The sequence below is a fragment of the Scylla paramamosain genome, chromosome 16, assembly GCF_035594125.1.
Source record: "Scylla paramamosain isolate STU-SP2022 chromosome 16, ASM3559412v1, whole genome shotgun sequence".
Classification (NCBI taxonomy): Eukaryota; Metazoa; Arthropoda; class Malacostraca; order Decapoda; family Portunidae; genus Scylla; species Scylla paramamosain.
Genome location: NC_087166.1, coordinates 8253245 through 8273500, shown reverse-complemented (window position 1 = coordinate 8273500; position 20256 = coordinate 8253245). Strand labels below are relative to the sequence as shown.

The window sequence follows — 20256 nt, the reverse complement described above, 5'->3', positions numbered from 1 at the left end:
CCTCGTGGCGGGATATTCTGCTTCGCCTAGAGGATGCTTCGTGCTAAGTGAAACGTTTAAGAGCCTCAAACAGGTATTCCCTCAGCACTAATGTCTGGGTGTCGGGGCGCGGGCCGTGTGCTTGAAGGTATTTAAAGGGAGACGAATCATCCTATTTGGTCCATGAGTATATAGTGATCTTCTCTGCCTATCACCTCTGGAGATAAAGAAGATCAAAAGGTCAAGATCGGGTTGTTTAGCTGTCTTTGGCCGTTCACCTCTTTCCCGCAATCGGCACAGTCACCTCCGCGCCACAATCACCCTCGTTAGCTTACGGGGGACTGTCATGGCAGACTCATCATGCATAAGAAAGACTCACTGCCTTGCCCGTGCTCAGTTCCTTCCAGCCACGCCTCTTTGCTTCCTCTTTCTATAGTCTTCTTTCTTCTGTGTCGCCTTCAGTATCAACACACCATCTCCTTATCTTTCCTTTTTGTATTAAACTGCCGTCCTTTTTCTACTGTCTTCTTTCGTCTGTGCCGCCTTCACTATCACATCACCCTCGCTACACTATTTCAGTATCTTTCCTTTTACATTTCCAGCCTCACCTTTTTTACCTTTTCGCCTAATTACTCCTACCTGTTGTCTCCCTCCTCCCTCCGTTCTCGCCTTCAGCACAAGAACTTATCCATACTTTAGTGACGCGTCTCGCCATCCCATGTAGAAGGAGAGGGCGCGATCTCCCCCGGTCATCGTAGAACCTTCGTCGGGCAGGTCCTTCCCGGGCTGTAAACGTCACGTCCCCCTCCGGCACCATCTCGCCCAATGAATTTATCTCACTATAAAGTTTGCTGACTCTCCCTATAAAGCCGGGCAGAGGTCGCGATCCTCCCGCCTGCAGATGTCACTCCGTAAAAAATAATGAGTCTGCCCGAGGCCTTAAGACTCCCTCAGATTTTTTTGCCTGAAGAGGATAATTGGAAAATATGTCCTTCCCTTTTCTGGCTGTCCCGGACGGCGTGATGGGCGACGCCTCAACACGGCCGGGTAAACAAGAGTCACTTCTGTTCGCAGACGTGTTGATCCCTTATTAAGAGCGTGAGGACAAGTTTTCCGTGCTTGAGGGAACATAAAGGCAGGCTGGGGTTGGGCTCTTCCTCCTCCAGGGTCGTGGGGCCACCTGCACGCGGCGCAGCGGGAGGAAGAGATATTCAGCAAGGAGAGAGCATGGAATCGTGATTTTCCCAGCAAAGCTAAATAAGACATTGACGGAGACTATTACGACTCACGCCAGGAGGAGGCCACGCCTGTTACTTATGATTGACTCTGTACGGTACTGGCGGACACACATCAGCCTAAATACCCCTACCTCTTGGTTATTAACTCCTCCAGCGTGTGTAATAGTAAGAGTAAGAAGATTCCATTCCCCTAAAACTATTCTGACTTAAGAATGTTCCCCGCCACAGTGCGGAGCAGGAAAAGGTTCTGAAGACATAAACCCGTCGGAAACTTTATGAAGAGTTTCACGGTCGTGTTTCGCTGATTCACGTAAGACAGAGGATCCAGCTGAGCGAACGAGGCCCCATAGAGGGATTCAATACTCCGTAAACACTCACACAAACCATTCCGACTCCTTTTATCTGAAACGGACACCCCACTCACTCTCCCTCCATTAAACCTGCAACTGAACACGATCTCTTAAATTGGTTTGTGATTGAATTAAAGATAAGATTGGATAGGATTGGATAAGAGGAATAGTGCTCGCGGTCACCGGAGTTGCCACGCCTCTTGCCTGGGTCACCTTCCTGCCTTTGTGATGGAGTCTGCCGCCCAATGGACTGTTTTATGGGACCAAACCGACTGTTCCATCGATTTCCTATTCGGTTCCTTTCAAGAGTATGAGTTTGTTCGCAGTTCAGGCTTGAAAGTACCCTGCGCTTCCCTTGTTTGAATGACCGAGGGTTTTTACTGCAGAGTGCAAAGGTTACTTTTTATTGTTTATTTGGCAAACGTGGAATGGAAGGTGGAATGACGAAGTTTAAATTACCTAGGAATCTGAAAGTGGAGAGAAATTTGACTGCTTCATAGAACAGTCTAAAAACCAAGCTTATTACGAGGGAAAGTTTCGTATTACAAGGGAAAGTTTTTAAAAGAGAAATATACGGTACGGAATACATTTTTTTTTTTTTCGCATGAACTGTTACATCTTTTAATAGTTTCCGGTCCTTAAATTCCCCGGCGTCTATTTTCATATGAAGCTGTAATGGGTGACGTGAGGAAGTGGTTCACGTGCAGTTATGAGTCTCCACCTTCCCTTCAGCTCGACGTGAGGGGAAGGAGAACAACTGATCTTTCCCTTCCTTCTCTCCCTTCGAACTTAAAAGGGACACGCTCAGCAGAAACAAAATCAGGGATTAATTTTTTTCTTTCGATAATGCAAAACCTTGACTTATTGACCTTTGGTTTACTTTTATTTATCTATTCATATTATAATGAAAAATCTTGCTTTATAACACATTAATTCCTTTTTTTTTATTTCATCTAATTTCCTCGTGATTATTATCCTTCATTTTCTGTCAAATATTCCCGTTTTTTGTCCTTACTGCTGTCTGATTTCCTTATCTCAGACGCATCCTCCCTCACTGTCCATCCCACGCCTAGCTCATTTGCTTCCAGGATTCATCTTTCTTATTAATTTCTTTTCCTTTTCCGTTCCTCTTTAATTACCTGCTTGTCTACCTGTCTATCCTCCTGTCTGTCCTTTCCTTTCCCTCCGTGCGTCATTCCCTACCTGCCCTCCAGAGCCTCCCTCTCGCTCCTCTCTTTTACCTTCCTTTCTCCCCTCATACAACCCTCAATATTATCTGTTCCTCTTCTCCCCTCACCTTACCTTCCCCTGAAAACCCTATGACCCCTTGCGTCCTTCCTTCACCCTCCCTTCTTTCCTCCCTTTAACTTTCCCCTCTTCACACCCTCCAAGACCTTCCCAATACCCCATTACTTTCCCCTCCCTTCGTCAGCCTATCCTGCACTTTCCCGTCGCCACTCAACGACCCTTCCCGACCTACCTTCCACTTGGGTCTCTCTCTCTCTCAACTTACCTCACACTTGGCCACCCCCCTTCAACCTGCCACCCCATCAGCAGACAAGGGCAGGTCGGACCATAATTAGCACTCCCGCCGTGTCTGCCCTGAGACCTCCCTCGGCGTCGCCCACAGGAAAGCCCATCAAACACCGCAGGAGAAGATTGGAGACTCGGCCCGATGACTTCATTTGCAAGAGCCTCGAAGATGAAGAGATTGAGGGGGAGGGTGGGGGTTAAGAAGTCCATCCCACACACACTTTCTTTCTCACCCTCCTTCCCTCCCCCTGTACTCCTTCCTCAAGCTTTTCTTCTTTTCTCTCTCCCTATCCCATCTCCCTCTCTCCTTCTTGTAGCCCTCCTCCTCCTCCTCCTCCTCCTCCTCCTCTCTTTCTCTCTCGTCTCTTTCCATCTTCAAAAGTAAAATTTCTAAGACTGAGGAGGATAAAATGAAGTCTGCTGAGCCTTTAACTCGTGGTGGTTCCTCCTGCCTCCTCTTCATTAAGGGAGCGATTGGGTCTTCTGCTCCTCCTCCTCCTCCTCCTCCTCCCCTTCCCTATTGCCTCCGTCAGTAGTAGCGATAGTGGTGATGCAGTGATGTGTATGATGCGAGTTGATAAATAAACATTGGTGGTGATTCCCTGAGCAGTTGATGATACAAGACAGCGCGGCACAAGTACATAGTAACTACACAGTACACAGGCGCCGCCACTCACATGTACACGCAACTTCTCCCTCGCAACGAGTCACAAAATCATTACACGAATTAATGCAAGAGTCAACAGGCATCGTGCATGTATTAATTAATTCACAAAATATACATAGACCCAAACCAGACGTGTTATTTTTATTTATTTAGACTTTTTAAACTCCAACACGTGGCTTTACCTGTGTTTGTAGACTCAACTAATCCTCGGGCAGGTGAATCAGGTTCGCATCTCGGCTTGTTTTCCTTCTGAATCAATTACCTTTTTAAATCTTTCCGCAGGTGAGAGAGACAGGTGAGGAGGCTACAGCCAAAGCCGCGCCTCTTTCTCTGTTGACGAAAGTAAATGTTTTTCTAAAATTTCCTTTTGAATTGAGTCGAAAAGTTACGTGAAAATCCTCAAAACCGCCTAATGGATATAAACAGACTCAGTCAAATGTATACCCGACACGGGCCGCGCTGAAAGACTCCTGCCGAGGTAAATATTGACACCTGACGAGAACCTGGCACTCCCCCGGTACTCTGCGCGCTCCTCCCCACCAGCACCGCGTCCTGGGAATGCCTCCTGAGCCTCCTACACCAGCCATCCTTGTGGCGTCCTGGGGGCGTTATGGTTTCCTATTTGTTTGGTATATGAATGGGAATAGTTAAAGGCTCTTCCTTCTACTGGCACGGAGTCCTGAGAGCGTCTCCTGCATCTCTACATCAGATATCATTTGGAATTTCAGGCATTATTTTTAATTTAAGTTTGTTATTTTGATTGAGAGTGATTAAAGGTAAAAGTCGAAAAGTAAGATTATCAAGTAAATCTTTCCCCTTTCACTCACGACCTGGAAGGAACAATCATCCCTACAAGCCTCTGAATTCTAATTTTCTGCACGGCAAAGGTCTTCAGGGAATGATTTGTTTAACTCCTTGACTTCTCGTGAGAGTACGACACTTTCTATTTCATTTGAGTAAATCAGGTAGATTTCACTGAAAAAAAATGATAAATTTAGCTACAAGCATGGATTTTTTCAACCATCGAATAAGAAATACAAAACCTGCACCATTCCATTCTTATCAAGCTTGCGGAGAAAGCCGGTAAATGATAAGCAAATAAATGAAACAACAAGTACTGAAGATCTCAACCACTCGGTTTTCCTATTGTGGTCAACGTTGCTTTTCGAAAATGCACACGAAACACGCACTAGTCTATTTCATCAAGCTTGAGGGAAGCCACACCAATCAGAGCCTTAATCATATGGACCTAGAACATTTCGCACAGACATTCCCTTCCCTCCTGGAGCGCCGAGTCGTGCCAGGCGTGAAAACGAGAAGCTAGGTAAGACTTATCGTTGCGTTCGTGACCGTCACACACCCGCGCCTTGCCTCCATGACTCCCTGGCCCGCCTCGCGCCTCGCCTCGCCTCCCAGACACTTGTAATTTCAGGAAATCATGAGCAATCGACAGCCATTACTTATGTACGACGCGTTTCTCGTCTAATTTATGTTGAAGTGTCGTGTTTTCCAAGAGTATTTTTTTTCCCGAGGAGCTGCGAAAAGTTTGACTGACGGATCCCTTACATATTATAATTAAAGAGTCTCAGTAGAATGTCATAAGTTTTGCTCAACTCTCTCTCTCTCTCTCTGTCTCTCTCTCTCTCTCTCTCTCTCTCTTGCATCTAAACACTGAATAATGCAATAATCAATACCAATTCCCAAGCACAAACAGAAAAATAAGTGAGAGTTCACGTAAAGAGCGCCCGAAGGAAGTGTTTAGGAGGAAACACTCATTCCTCATAATAACTAGAGGTAATGATGGGTGTCTTTAGGAGGAAGAGGAGGAGGAGGAGGAGGAGGAGGAAAAGGAGGAGGAGGAGGAGGAGGAGGAAAAGGAGGAGGAGCACGAGGAGGAGGAGAAAGAGAACATTCATGGTAATAATAATGATAATTTAGGACATTTCTACTTAACAAAATCAGGATATAAGACAACAAATTAGAAGATATGAAAAGAGAAGGATAAAGATCATTTTTACCTATAGGAAGAGAAGTCAGAAAAACAAAAACGAAAAAAAAAAAAAACGAAAAAAAAAAAAAAAAACACGAACAGAAACAGCTAACATAATAACAACAATTAAACATAATCAATAACGAAACAAAACAACACAAATAACAAGAAAACGAAAACTAGAAGATAGAAGACAGATAAGGAGAGAAGAGAGAGATAAGGAGAAGGAGAGAGCGAGGGAGAGAGGAGGCAGTAAGGCGTAAGTGTACCGTGACTGACTGGTATTAATGCTCTCTATATTTCTTTGTTTCCCAGCAGCCGTGTTCGTGGGCAGCTCGGCCGGGTGAGAAATGTGTCCGAGAGTGCAGGATAATGCCGCAGGGGGTGGTGTGCGCATGCGATCGCTTTATGGCCGCCGATAACTCACTCCCAACACTCCGGCAACATTGTCCTGCACGGAGTAATGAGGAGTCGCTGGGGAGTTTACATTAGCGCGAGCGGGAAGACATGAAGAAAACGCACGACCCTATAAAGAAAACGCGAGCCACGAGGGAAATGTTCGGGAGGGAGGGAGGTTGTGTGTGTGTGTGTGTGTGTGTGAATACTTCAGTTTTCTCTCGCGTGTGTGAAGGGTAAATAAATTCAGCTCATTAAACCCCAAGGAAATGGCTGGCTGGCTGACCGGTGAGGCTTATGCTACGAACACAGCGACCGAGAAGGAAGGATGCCAAGGCCTCTTTCTCTCTCCCACAGGCCTCGTCCCTCCCGCCTCAGCGACCTCTTTAACAGCGCCCTCAGGTAAGGTAAGAGCATTGGACATGAAGTTTGTCAAAGTTTATGGTGAAATTAAGTAAATCAATACGTTAAGTTTGATGTCCACTAAGGTTTCAGTATTTTAACGAGGTGTTCATAATTTTTTTTATGATTGTATATCCGTCAAAGCTGGTAATTCATAAGTAGATCAAACGGCATGAAGAGTTTTATTTACGCATATATATTTCAGTGTTTCGAAAGGAGTTAGTGCTTTTTTTTATGTTAATTCTTAATCGAGAGGTTGGCGCCTTGGGCATCACGCTCGTCAAAGTTTGTGATTGATAAGTGGATCAAATAATATTAAGATTAATATGTACACCAAGGTATGTCAGTATTTCAAAAAGGTGTTGATATCGTTTTTCTTATATTATTTTTTTCGACAGATCGGCGCATTGGAGACGCAATCCCTCAGAGTTTGTGATAAATATAAGCAAATCAAACAATATCAAGGGTTTTATGTCCACTAAAATATGCAAATCACTTAAAGCGCGTTCAAGTTTTTTATAACGATACTTTTTTTTTCCCTCGACAGCAGTAAAGACAGGAAACGCGGCGAGCGTGGGAGGACGGTCGAACATTAACTTGTAGCCTTTTTTTTCTGTCTCAACCTGACACAAAACAAGAGTCGCCGAACATTCGCGGTGTCTCTTAACTCTCGCCCCAAGAGGAACACCAGTCTGACATTATGCAAATTGAACACTGAAGGCCCACAATATTTCAATCTTAATAAATTTGATGCCGGGACTCTCCTCTGCCTCAGCGGGGTCTTGAGGTATCACTTGCCATGCGCTTCACGGCTCACAACAAGTCCTACTCGGCCCATTATCCCCAGTGTCCTCCAGCGTTCCAAACTCAAAAGTCCCTCTTACTTATGACATTTAGCGATGTATAGAATCATGCGCAACCTTTGTATATTCACTCTGTCATTTGTTTAACTCTATGCATATATTTTTGACGGAGGAAAAAAAAAAAGTGTCTATTTGCATATAAAAGTAAGAGGGCAAAGCTGTCATTTTTTTTTCTTTTGACTCTGTGACGTCCGGCGGCTTGAGGGTGTGGCAGTGACAATCGCCTGTCATATCCAAGGCTGCCAGTCACTTCCCGACACCCTCACCTTGACTCGCATCACTCAAGTCACCGCAAAAGAAATACGCGTGAAGCCAGACTACCGCCTTGCTTTTTTTCTCTGACAAGTTCAAGACATTTACATTACTGAGCTCCACACTCCACGTCACTCAAAGGCTCCCACGATCCACGCCAAGTCACACATCCTCACAGAATCATCTAATCATCATCACAGTCACACAGCCACACGCCCCTTTAAAGATTCATTAAATTACACGTGTTACCTGAATCACAGTCACAAATTCTGCATGACTCACGGAAATATAACACTTTTTTTCCCCTCAAACTAGAGTAACCTGAAAAAAGCCACCGCCACCACACACACACACACACACACACACACACTAAATCGACAGTTCATTCTAAGGCTAAATCTTTACACCACGCACCCACAGCCGCCTATAACTCCAAAACTACACACATACAACACAAATTATGACGGTTGCCACCATTACGCCGCATTCCCGTCTATCGAGAAAGGGACTCTCCAGGTTCTCAACACTGTGCTCACAATTTAGCACAGGAACACCACGTAAAGAGAAAGGATGGCAAGGGACCCGCGCTTCCTTGTCTTGTCTCAGAGTGTGCGCGGAAAATTATTTTGGAATATGCGTTTAAGTTTTGCGTGTATGTGTGTATGAGAGAGAGAGAGAGAGAGAGAGAGAGAGAGAGAGAGAGAGAGAGAGAGAGAGAGAGAGAGAGAGAGAGATATGATGAAAGAGGAAGAAAATCAAGCAATTAGTGTTATCTTAGAAAAAATTATACTCGCAAACATTCCAATTTATTTACGAGTGTAAACAGACGAGGAAGAGCTTGTTGCTGGAGAGAGAGAGAGAGAGAGAGAGAGAGAGAGAGAGAGAGAGAGAGAGAGAGAGAGAGAGAGAGAGAGAGAGAGAGAGAGAGACTCAAATATATGTAAATTTGAACTCAGAAAAAATCTTCATATTGTATTCCTTTATTTTCTTCATCTGTTTATGTGAAGAATTGAGAAAGCGAAGCGGGTGGAGTGCAGAGAGAGAGAGAGAGAGAGAGAGAGAGAGAGAGAGAGAGAGAGAGAGAGAGAGAGAGAGAGAGAGAGAGAGAGAGAGAGAGAGCGGGGGGAACGGTTTGGGACATAAGGGCATGTGTATGGAGCTGTGTAGCAGAAGTAGTAGTAGTAGTAGTAGTAGTAGTAGTAGTAATGCGCATTATTAGACTCAGATGCGATTATGAAGACGAAGAGAAGGAAAATAATAATGAAGAAAGAAGACAAGCAGAAAAATGTGAATGTGAAATCAAAGCATGTGTAGGATGATAACGAAACACCTCAGCGATTTTTTTCCCTTTCTTTTTCTTTTTCCTTGGAGATGAATATTCACGTCAAAACGGATTGCACTGATTCTCCTTGACAGCAAGACGGAAGGAAAAAAAGGAGAAGAAGGAGGACGAGGAGGAGGAGGAGGAGGAGGAGAAGGAGGAGGAGGAGGAAGAGAGGGAGAGAGGAAGAGGATGAAGGGGAAGAGTAGAAGGAAAGGAAAGACGTGGAAGAGAATATGGATTAAGAGAGAAAACGAAAAACTTACAACAAACACGAGAAGGCTACATAAGACCCACACACACACACACACACACACACACACACACAAGAGCCTTAAGAGGTTAAAGCCAGGAGGGTTAAGAAGAGGGCGAAGGAGTACTGGTGCAGCGGTCACTCTGGGCACAAAGGCGGCATATTAGGGGAGGCACACGTCACCCACGCTCGCCTCCCGCGCTGATGGTACACCTGATATGCAAAGTGGCACCATACTATTAACATGTCTCGTAAAGGGGCGTAGTGCACCGGCCTTACTTCTGCCCTTATCCCTGGTGATGAATGAATAAATGAACACAAAATTCACTATTATTGTTTCACTGAGGAACTTCTAGCAATCAACACCACGACCGCACTAGCTCTTGCTCCTCCCACACTCAAGACAGACAGACGGACAGACGAACAGCTCTACTCACCATCAGACAGCACTGCGTTATCTCCCAGTTCCTCGCAGACAGAAGACAGGCGAACAGATCCTAAACATCAGTCATCACCACCTTATTTCTTGCTCCTCCCAGACAGGCGATGGACGAAGAGCTATCACGCAAAAACCTCCCTGGTGTCCGTCACTCGTTCCTTCTCCTCCTCCTCCTCGCGTCCTTCCCTCACTCCGCCTGTCTGTACTTACTCTTGGCTTCTGCACCCCTAATGTTTCGTCTCTACTCACAAACCCACAAGCCACACTTATCATTTTCTTTTTACTTGATGTAGTATAATTGCACTTAAGCGTTCTCTTCAGAGGATATTCGTTGATGTGAATATTAGGTTTTTGTGGGAAGCATTTGCATACAGTTTGACTCGGTTATTCTAGAACACCTATTGATCGCACCCGGATATCCTGCCTGCACGTGGAGGCGGACGCGGCAATTGTTCCTCCCTGAGCTGCAATACGACGCGATCTCGTTAATCTTGCTGTGAGATGAACCGTATGCTGATTGGTGGAGCCGTGGTAGTGGTGGTGGTGGTGAGGCGAGTCCAGTAGTTTCGGAGCTGTGAGCATTTGTTTCAGATCGTCCTCCGTTTTCTATTGTGTAATCGTTTCACTGACTAGTGTGTGAATACTAGGAAGTCATATTTTCCTGTATTCCTTATTGTTCTGGGCCTTGACTTGCTAGGTGTACATTACCTGCCTGCAGACACTGGTAGGACAAGACGACATCAGCACTGTAGGATCGGCATCACCAACAACAAGGACCAGAATTTAGGAGCTTTATCATGTTTCCGTTGACACCTTAACTTAGGAGGCAATGGCGAGGCTTCCCACCACCACAGAGAAAAGATTGGCTGCAAATTATTGCTTTATTTAGTGAAACAACATAAAAATTAGAGAAACACTCAATTTCATCGTACGATACAACAATGTTACTCCTGTTACATACAGTACAAGGCATAGATACCAGATGCAGTGTCGGGGAGGTTGGTCGGGAGTTGGAAGGTGAGCGTACAGGGGGAGGGGAGAGGCTCACACTGCCGGCAACCTTCGGCTTACTCATTCGGTAATTATTTAATATCTATGGCAATTTAAAGTGTGTCGCGGGTGGGCTGCTGTAATGTTTGTTTGGACCTGACGAAAGGCTGGCGTGGCGGCGAGCGGAGCCAGCCAGCCCTGACCGGCGGGGAGGCGGCGCCCCGCCCCACACCCGACACCTGCCCCACACTCACTACTCCTACACATACGAACTATCAGAGGTATACTATCCAAGCATGTCGTCGTTGGCACTAGGAAATAAGTCATGCCAGGTGTCCAAGCACTTTACTTACGACTACGATATTGACTACTGAACCTAAGGTCTAACACTGGATTAATGCCCTTAACGATACTCTCGTATGTACAAATCTTACAAAGGCCTAGAAAGTATGGTAGGTATGCTCTAGGGCAGCCAGTGGGACCCACTATGGCTCAGCATGGCAGGTCTACAGGCTGAGTTGTGGATATTGCTGGAAACAATTTTGTGCTCTGGGCGACCCAGCCTCCCTCCCGCCGGGCACCTGGCGCCCGGCGCTGGCGACTCCGGTGATATGTGAGACGGCACGTGATGGGACGCAGCGTGGGAGTCTCGGAGGGCCAGGGCAGCACGCCGCCACGCCGCGCTGGGGGTGCTTGCTTGACGAGCTGACATCCACCACTTGACAGGTACCAAAAGAGAATTGGAGAGTCTGACCAGGACTCTCCGCGCGTCCCTCCACAAGGGTCTATTACTGACGTACAAGGAGCGCTGTGTTAGCCACCGACACTGTATTACATCTAGTACACCGACACGGCCCTGGCTCACCACAGGCCTACACCCGAGAACTACTTAATGATTATACAATAAATACATTTTAAATAATATAAAACTTGTGTTTTTGTCATGAAGACAGGGCGGCACTGGCGGGGAGACGGCTGGCGCGAGGCGAGGGCGGGGCGCGGTCGCCACATGAGGCAGCGCCGCGGGTCACGCCGCCGTCACCCTCGCTGCTCGGCCGCCCCGACGCCGCCCTCCATGTCTTGCTCGCTTCTCCGCTTGACAAGACAATTTATTTAATTTTTTTTATTAAGGACGAATGTTGTAAATGTTCCCAGAGCCGCGGGTGGCGAGAGTCTGCAGGACGAGAAGAGTGCCCCGCCACACCCCCGCGGCCCCGCACCACCGGGGGCCTCGGTTCAGCCGTGGGAGCGGTGGTGGTGTCAGCATCCGAATCCCTACCGGTCACTCAGGAAGCAGCCGAGACTTCTTGGCACCCATAGATCACTCTCGTGACGCTCATATGCTTATCTTATGGATACAATTATGATAAATTTCTCCTACATTGCTACAGTGTAACCTATGTACATAATTAAGTATCAAATGCCGGAGAAGAAGTGTAGGATGACTTGTGACACAGCGAAGCGGGCCACATGTCCCCGAGGACTGGCAGGGGTCGGTCCTTGGGGCGGGGCAGTCTTCCTCTGCCGCCGCTGAAGACATGTGGCCGCCAGCGCCTCGGCTCGGGCTGCACACCTTCAGTTCTGTTCAACGAATACATCTTTCTTTGTCAGTCTCCGATTAGATGCTTCTCTCTGTAGTACTGACGTCAGCTGTTGCGCTTCAGAACACTAACACACTACGCGGGTCAATCATCGCCAATAACTTATCTTAATGTTCAACAGCTTCAGGAAACAGTACTTGGAACACACTGCTAATAGGAGCTACACTGAAACAGGCAAAACTGCTTTCCTGGCGGCCACTCTTCACGTGGCGCCCCACCGTCACGCTCACTCATGGTCCTACAGGGAAGGAGCATCCTGTCCTGAACACCAGTCCCATCCTGGCGTCCTGAGAAATCCCTTATCGCCACGCCACGTTGGCCGCGGTGGCAGCAGTGATGGCGGGGTGGTTAGCAATGGCAGGAGAGGCCAGCAGGCGGTCCACGGCCTCTCGCTCGTCATTCTGCTTCTGCGCTTTCTTCATTTCGTCATTCTGAATCTCCGCGGCGATCGCCTCCATCTCCTTCCTGATGGTGTCTGCAGGAGGAGATGAAAAGGCCGTGAGTCTCATGCGTTTTGTTTCCAGGGATGATCGAGGTGACGCAGGAAGGGGAATTGGGCAAGGGATCAATCACTAATGGATAAACCACGAGGAAAGGAAACATCTGTGTCTAAATACTGTGACAGCCGTCGCGGCCTCGTCGTGGCAGGGGTGTGGAGCGGGGAAAACAAAAAAAGGCACTTTGGAAAGGGTCTTGTGGCTATGAGTTACCTGTTCCCCTCCGCCGCCATCAACCCTTAACATGACACCAAGTGGACGTGTCTGGCGGTTATGGCAATCAGACTTGGTTATAGGGCGGCGCAGGGGAAACTAGGGACAGCCCCACATCCCTGCCTTGTGGCGCCATGAAGCACATTTGGTGAAGTATGTCCTCAGTTTTCAGTTTTTCGTACGGCTGACTATCAGGCATGAACGGAGTGTCTGGAAGACGCTCACCGTTAATGTCACCAAGGGCGTCGGGAGAGTTGGAGCGGATGTGGTCCTCGTAGCGGCTCCTTCGCTTCACCTCCACGTCCAGCCGCTCCTGAAGGCGTCGCCGCAGCTTTTTCAGCTTGGCGCACCGCTTCTGCATCAGTATCCGGTTTTTCTGTTCCTCCTGCAGCTGCTTCTCCAGAGTCTCCCGCAGCTCACGCTCCCGTAGCACCTCCATCTTCAGTTCGGCTGCAGCAGAAAACACAAACAATGGTGTCAGCTAAATAAATACTGAAATACAATCATAATAAAGAACTGACAAAAAATAATTCTGATCTCATTTTTACCACCACTTCAGCACACGACGCTCACCTTTCTCGCACTGCGTCTGCCTCTCGTGGTGCCGGGCGTTCTCCTCGGCCACCCGCAGGAGGCCGAGGATGTTCCTGAGTAGTACCTCCGTAGAGGACAGCGGGGCGTTGCCTCCCAGACCTGCCAGGGACCCCGGGGGCGCGGGTGTCGTGTTGAGCTGCGTCTGGCCAAGGTTACCGGAATTTCTCGTCCACGAGTCAACAACATCCATGGCGGCTGCAGGAGCAAACAGTACTATTTATTGTATCACACATGATTTCATCTTTATCATGCTATTAGGTGTATTGTTTCCAGTGCTCAAGCAAGCGATAACGGAACCAACGCTCACCTTCATCCTTCTCCTCGTCCTCGTCCATGTCTGAGAATCGGTCGTCGTCGCCCTGCGTGTGGCGTCGCTCCTCGTCGTGCAAGTCGCGGCCGGAGTCGTGGCTGACCAGATCGTGTTCCCGCTCCTCCTCGCGCTCCTCCTGAGTCCCCTCGGAGGCAGCGCCCTTAGAGAGATTAAGGACGGGGGAGGTGGGCGGGTGGATGTCCTCGTGGGTGGAGGTGGGCAGCATGGGGTGGGGACCGGCCATGCTGGTGGGGGTCAGGCCCCGCCGCTGGTCGAGGGCCGTCTGTCGTTCACGCTCAACCCGCTCCTCATGCATCCTGCGGCGACAACAACACAGCTGACGTTAGCAGGAGTGAGGACGCTAACCTTGTACGCTCCAAAAATAAAGCTTTGGGTTTTGAACGCATAAATCTTGAGGTCAGTGAAACTTCTCAAGAATTCCGATCCTCATAGTTTGTGAAAATTCAACTCTAAGTGAATGGTTTTACATTTTTACATAAAGGGTTGTCACTGATTTCTCGTGTTAATATAAACTAATATTAGATACGTACTCTACAAGTCTTTTGATGAACAAACAAGGAAGGTCACTACGATACTGTTTCAAGTAATTCTGACAATGATTTTCCTTAAAGGCATGTGTCTGGCATTAAACAATGGCCTTCATATATTCAAGTTAATTAGCCTCTATGCTTATTATTTCAAAGGAATTTATTTATATCTGATAATTATAGCATGTTATTTCTGCAACCTTAAGTGACCAATAACATATATACCAGTGATTTCACTGCTTGTGCAGGAAGGGCGAGAGAAAGGATTGCATGAACCTACTTAGCCAAGGTCTCGGGGGTGATGTGTGGGTGCTTGAGGGGGGAGGCTTCGTTGGGGGAGATGGGGTGTGGGCCGACGGGATGTCCTCCGGGAAGGCCACCGGGTAGACCGCCAGGCAGGCCGCCGGGCAGACCACCAGGCAGCAGCGGAGGGTAGCCCAGGCCAGCCATGTGGTGAGCCATGTACTGCAGGGGATTGAAATGCGGCGGCGCGTGGTAGCCGTTGGCCAGCAGCGGTGACTTGTCCTGGCGCAGGTCACCTGCGGAGGAGAAACAGCGTCACTTTACCACGTGTCGAGGTTCACCTGTGACGGGTCACCTACACAACCTGTCACCACAGCATACAGCAGGAACCCGCCGCGACACACACTGACGGTGCCTGCATCCTAAACTGTAGCTTAATTTTAGTTCAAGCTGCATCTCATCACAATTTCCTTCTTGGGGCAAGGACGACCCGTGGGACCTAATTAGTAATTAACATTTCAGAAAAAAGTGTAAAAAAAATATAGCGCAAATTGCAATGTTTATTGAAAGCAACACCCAGGAAAGACCATCCATCAGGGCGCTGCCACGGCCTGTCAAAACATTTCATTCCACTGTCAGTGGGTTTGATTTACGCTGGAGACAGACTGTCGCCGCTCCTGAAGCGAGGCAGCCGTGGAGGGAGGCGAGAGGACAGCCGGCCGGGCGGCGAGGTGCTAGAGGTGGTCGGAGGTAGGGGAGGAAGCAGTCACTGCACCGCCCCTGTGCCCCCAGCCCGCAGGAACACACCACACAGCCCTTCAAAACAGCTGTCCTGCACAGGGTGGTGTGTTGGTGCCCTGGGCTGCGTGGTGTCACCCGCGGGACTGACATGAGCACAGGGCGTGTCTGGGTGACGCCTGGAACAGACCCCAACACCCTAAACACCGTGAGTCATTGGTAACACTGATCTCCTGCGCCAGATTGCGCCCGATAAAAACAACCAACACTGCCGAAGCATGTTGCTGTCACACCTCAGGACTCGCCGCCCCAGCTGCCAACACGCCAGTTTTCTGCGCCATTCATGACTCGCCCTCACTGGCCCTCTGGCGGCGGAAGGAGGCGGCAAGGCAGCATTCCAGACTACTCTGTTTACATAATTCTTAAAAATTTCCCACGAAACCTTAAGGAAGTGTGTGACTTTATACGAGAGAAAATGGTGTGCTAGCAACACGTGAGTCAAGGCGGCCATGTTGAGACTTCAAGGTCAAAGGAAGAATCAAATCAGCGACTATATTTCGCGTCCGAAGAAGGCAACAACAAGGAATATTCATGACACATCCTAGAAAATACCTCTCCTGCGAGCATCTACCACCCTGGGAGGAGGAGATGCCAGATGAGGAATACTTAGCAGGCGAGTGGCGGGGAGGAGACAAAGGCTGCGGAGTGAGGCAGGGCAGGAGCGGGCGAGGGCGGCAGAGGCTGGGAGGCGATTCGTACAGAGTGAGTAATGGTTATAATGCAGCACCGCCCGACAGACGTTCCCCGACCCGCAGTGGTGTACTGAACCCTGCTCCCTCCCTGCCCGCTCCTCCTCCTCCAGTGTGGTTCTCAACTTTATATCTTTAATATTGTATCATTTATATTATCGTTCATAAATTACTGAAAACTCTTCGACACAATTGTAACTCAGAACATTTATAGACATTCATATTTTCTTGCAGTTTTACTCCTCCTCCTCCTCCGTTTCCTTTCCATTCTCCTCCTCCTCCTCCTCCTCCTCCTCCTCCTACAAATTTCCTGTTCTCGTGCCGTCTAGTCTCGTCCCGCGGGTTCATCCTCACCAATCAAACAATTCGCCTTATCTTCAAATGACACGTAAATACTTCACAAAAATTCCCTCAGCCATTTCCTTCCCCCAACGCCATGAATTCCTAAAGCACACGTGATATACATATTCAACCAAATGCATCACTTACTTTACTCACTGATGCGCTATTGGGAAATGCATTGTTTAGTACTATTTTTCATCATCACGTCGCCGCCGCCACCACCACCACCACCACCACCACCACCACCATCACCGCCACCACCAGCACCGCCGCCACCATCACAAGCAACACTGCACAACTAAGCCTCATTTTTCCCTTCAATCTATCAATTACGCTGATATGTGTTAAAAGGTACGTACATCACAGGTAAATATAGCTTACAGAGAGAGAGAGAGAGAGAGAGAGAGAGAGAGAGAGAGAGAGAGAGAGAGAGAGAGAGAGAGAGAGAGAGAAACACAGCATTCCATAAACTAAGGAAATGCCATGTTGTTTTATCTCATTATCTTTTTATTTATTTCATATTTTTTTGATGGCGGTCGACTGTGAATAAGTGTCGCTGTGGTTTCCGTCTCTCTCTCTCTCTCTCTCTCTCTCTCTCTCTCTCTCTCTCTCTCTCTCTCTCTCTCTCTCTCTCTCTCTCTCTCTCTCTCTCTCTCTCTCCCAGTGGCGTGGCTGCGTCCTCTCCTTTCCCTTCAAGTAAGCCATTAGCTCAAGTTGTAGCAATTAAGGCAAAGTGATTATCTTTAAACGTTTTTTCGTGATCCAGATGACGGCGGTGGCATCGAGGCCCTTCGCGGAGTCCTTCGTCACCATACAGGATCCTACGCCACTCCTATATTCTCCTCCTCCTCCTCCTCCTCTCCTCTCTCTCTCCCTGGTACCTTCCCTCGCCTCTTATCTAAGTTTCCTCCTATTCTTTTCTTCTTCCCTCTATTGTTTCTTATCTAACTTTCCTCCTTTTCTACTCTTCTTCTTTTCCTTCTTATCAAACTTTCCGTCTCTTCTTCCATTCCTTCTTATCTAACTTTCCTCCTCTTCTCTCCCTCCTTCCTTTGTTTCTTTCCAAACTTGTATCTCTTCTGTTATTCTGTTTCTTCCTTATCATCAGTTGTCTATCTATGTCTCTTTTTTCTCTCTGAAGTGGGGAGGAGGAGGAGGAGGAGGAGGAGGAGGAGGAGGGGCGGTGGCTCAAAAAAAATGATGTGGAGGGTGAAGATGAAGGTACAAATGGAGGTTGTTGCTCATCTTCCATCTCTCTTCTCCCTCTCCATCTTCACTCATTCTCTTCTCTCGTCTTTTCTTACCCATCCGCTCCTGTGTTTCAATTTTTACCTGCTCATTTTCTCTCCTTTCCTTATTTTCTATTCTCCTCTGTTTTTCACAAGCATGTATCAACTCTCGTTTCTTCTCTTCTCCATCTCCTATATCATTCTTTCCTCCATTTTCACTTCCTTTCTTCTCGATTCTGTCCTCTTTCTTATCCTGTTCTCTATTCTCACTTATCTCCTCCATTCTCTTCTTCTATTCTCTGTCCTCTCCTGTCCTGTCTTTCCTTCTTTACCTTTCCTTCTCCATCCTCTCCTCTCCTCTCCTCTCCCTTGCTCTCCCCTTGCCCTCTCCCGTCTGATAAATGAACCATTTAGATGATTAAACAAATATTTAGAGATCGGTATTTCCAGTCCACACTGATTAATCGTGCTCTTCCTTTTTTTTTCTCTCTCTCCCTTCCTTTCCCAACCTCTCTCTTCCTCGGCCTTGTTCTCTCTCTCTTTCTCATTTCGCTTCTTGGCTCTGATATTAATTAAGTTTATTAAAGTATGCATTGCCCATTTCTTCATTTCTCCTTTGTTTTCATATTTATTTGTACTCTCTCTCTCTCTCTCTCTGTGTGTGTGTGTGTGTGTGTGTGTGTGTGTGTGTGTGTGTGTGTGTGTGTGTGTGTGTGTGTGTGTGTGTGTGTGTGTGAGATTGATGGGTACATATGCATGCATGTTTATATATAAGAACTTTCCTTATATGTGTTTGTGTGAATGTATTTGTGCATGCATGCATGTATGTATGTGTGTGTGTGTGTGTGTGTGTGTGTGTGTGTGTGTGTGTGTGTGTGTGTGTGTGTGTGTGTGTGTGTGTGTGTATTTGCTTGTACTTAGGTGTATTTTTTTTTGAGATTACGTTTGTATTCATTCATTCATCTATCTACATATCCATCTATGCACTTATCTATCCACATCCATTCTCCTATCCACTAATCACCTAACGTAAACACTAAAAATACACAAGCTACAAAATACAGACATACTCTCACAAGAAAACATCATAATGGAGATGGATGGGCACACACACACACACACACACACACACACACACACACACACACACACACACACACACACAGCACAAACTGGGAGGACTTGCCAGATAAACCAAGGAGCCGGGACGTGATTAAGCCGTGTGGGTATAAGGCACGTGATTTAAGACACAAATCTGCAAAAACACTGCGTGATGAACGGCCACAGATACACGCGGTAGTAAATTATTCTCTAAACGCTGGAAAAACAATAAAAGCATAAGATACGATTCGGATTAGTAAACGGAGAACAGTTGAGAAAATAAACACTCAGAACGTCAGGAGATGGTGATAAGATACGACTAAGGACGTGAATTATGTACTGAGAGAAACAGTAAATGTATCAGTGCTGGAGATACGAGTGTTGAAAGAGAAGGAGGACAAGGAGTGTGATAAAGGAGGAGGAGAAGCAGAAGCACCAAGTCGTCATGCATGAAGGCACTGAAGAGCTTTGTACTTTGGCACTGCTCTTAAGTGGTTGATTGGCACCTTCACTGGCCATGCGTGATGCCTCCCAAAGTTTGCTCCTGTCTAGCGTTATTTTCATGCCAAACGGAAGGCTCAAGATAATCATCACTCGTACTAAGACCAGAGAATGAAGTGTATTTGAAAACAAGACCGTAATCACTAAAACAACACGTCGCGTCATTCAAACACAAAACAAGGCCAAGTTAATTATCATTCAACAAATAAATGACTTAAACATGATGAAACAGGAATTCGCAATCACTGAAACACTTGTTATACGAACGACTTCCACGAAACACGTAAGGGAAATTAGAAAGACAGGTAGATAAATCGTCAAGGACAAGAGGCGACCGTAAACAAGAAAGAAAGTGGAGTAGATAAATAAATGACCTAATACGAGGCGCTAAGATTAGAAACGGATCTTAAGCCCAAACGTCCCGCGAGACAAGACCCAACCAATCTTCATACATCATAAATTATCCCACTTCCCGGTTTATTACACTGCCTGACGCACCTCTAGTCGGCAGCTCCTCTCCTCCTCCCCTCCCCCTCCTCCTCCTCGTCGTGCCATTACCAACTCCCCGCCGTGCCCCCGACTGTGCGGGCGGCCGGTCAAGAACAAATAGTGCGGCGCCCCTGGCATTGTGAAAAATGACAAGGGCGCGACCAGACAAGCTCCATTTCTCCATAATCACTGGTAATTACAGTCGTTATTTTTTACGTGGCGGCCAGCGTCAAGGCGGAGAGGTTCGCGGGCTGTGCGTCGGCAGGGTGTTTGTGCTGAGGTAACGACTTCACTCTTTTTTTTCTTTGCCTTGTGGTTTGTTACTGCTGCTGCATGAAGCGGAGGAGGAGGAGGAGGAGGAGGAGGAGGAGGAGGAGGAGGAGAGGAAGGAAGGAGGAGGGGTACGAAGAGGAGGAACAGCCGTGGAA

The 20256-nt window shown here is 47.5% G+C and overlaps 1 protein-coding gene and 1 long non-coding RNA gene across 2 annotated transcripts in view; both read right to left on the bottom strand.

Annotated features, from left to right (window-relative positions):
* LOC135107805 (uncharacterized) overlaps positions 1 to 10162 on the bottom strand; it is a 186206-nt gene extending 176044 nt beyond the window's left edge. The window contains exon 1 of the long non-coding RNA XR_010272000.1: positions 9682 to 10162. This is a non-coding gene — a long non-coding RNA (uncharacterized LOC135107805). The remainder of the gene's footprint in view (positions 1 to 9681) is intronic.
* A 388-nt stretch (positions 10163 to 10550) lies between these two features.
* LOC135107964 (dachshund homolog 1-like) overlaps positions 10551 to 20256 on the bottom strand; it is a 128895-nt gene continuing 119189 nt past the window's right edge. Inside the window, 5 exon segments of the mRNA XM_064018455.1 lie at positions 10551 to 12749; positions 13210 to 13434; positions 13558 to 13773; positions 13886 to 14205; positions 14717 to 14975. Of these exon segments, the coding sequence (XP_063874525.1) occupies positions 12574 to 12749; positions 13210 to 13434; positions 13558 to 13773; positions 13886 to 14205; positions 14717 to 14975 (1196 nt within the window). The 3' untranslated portion in view covers positions 10551 to 12573.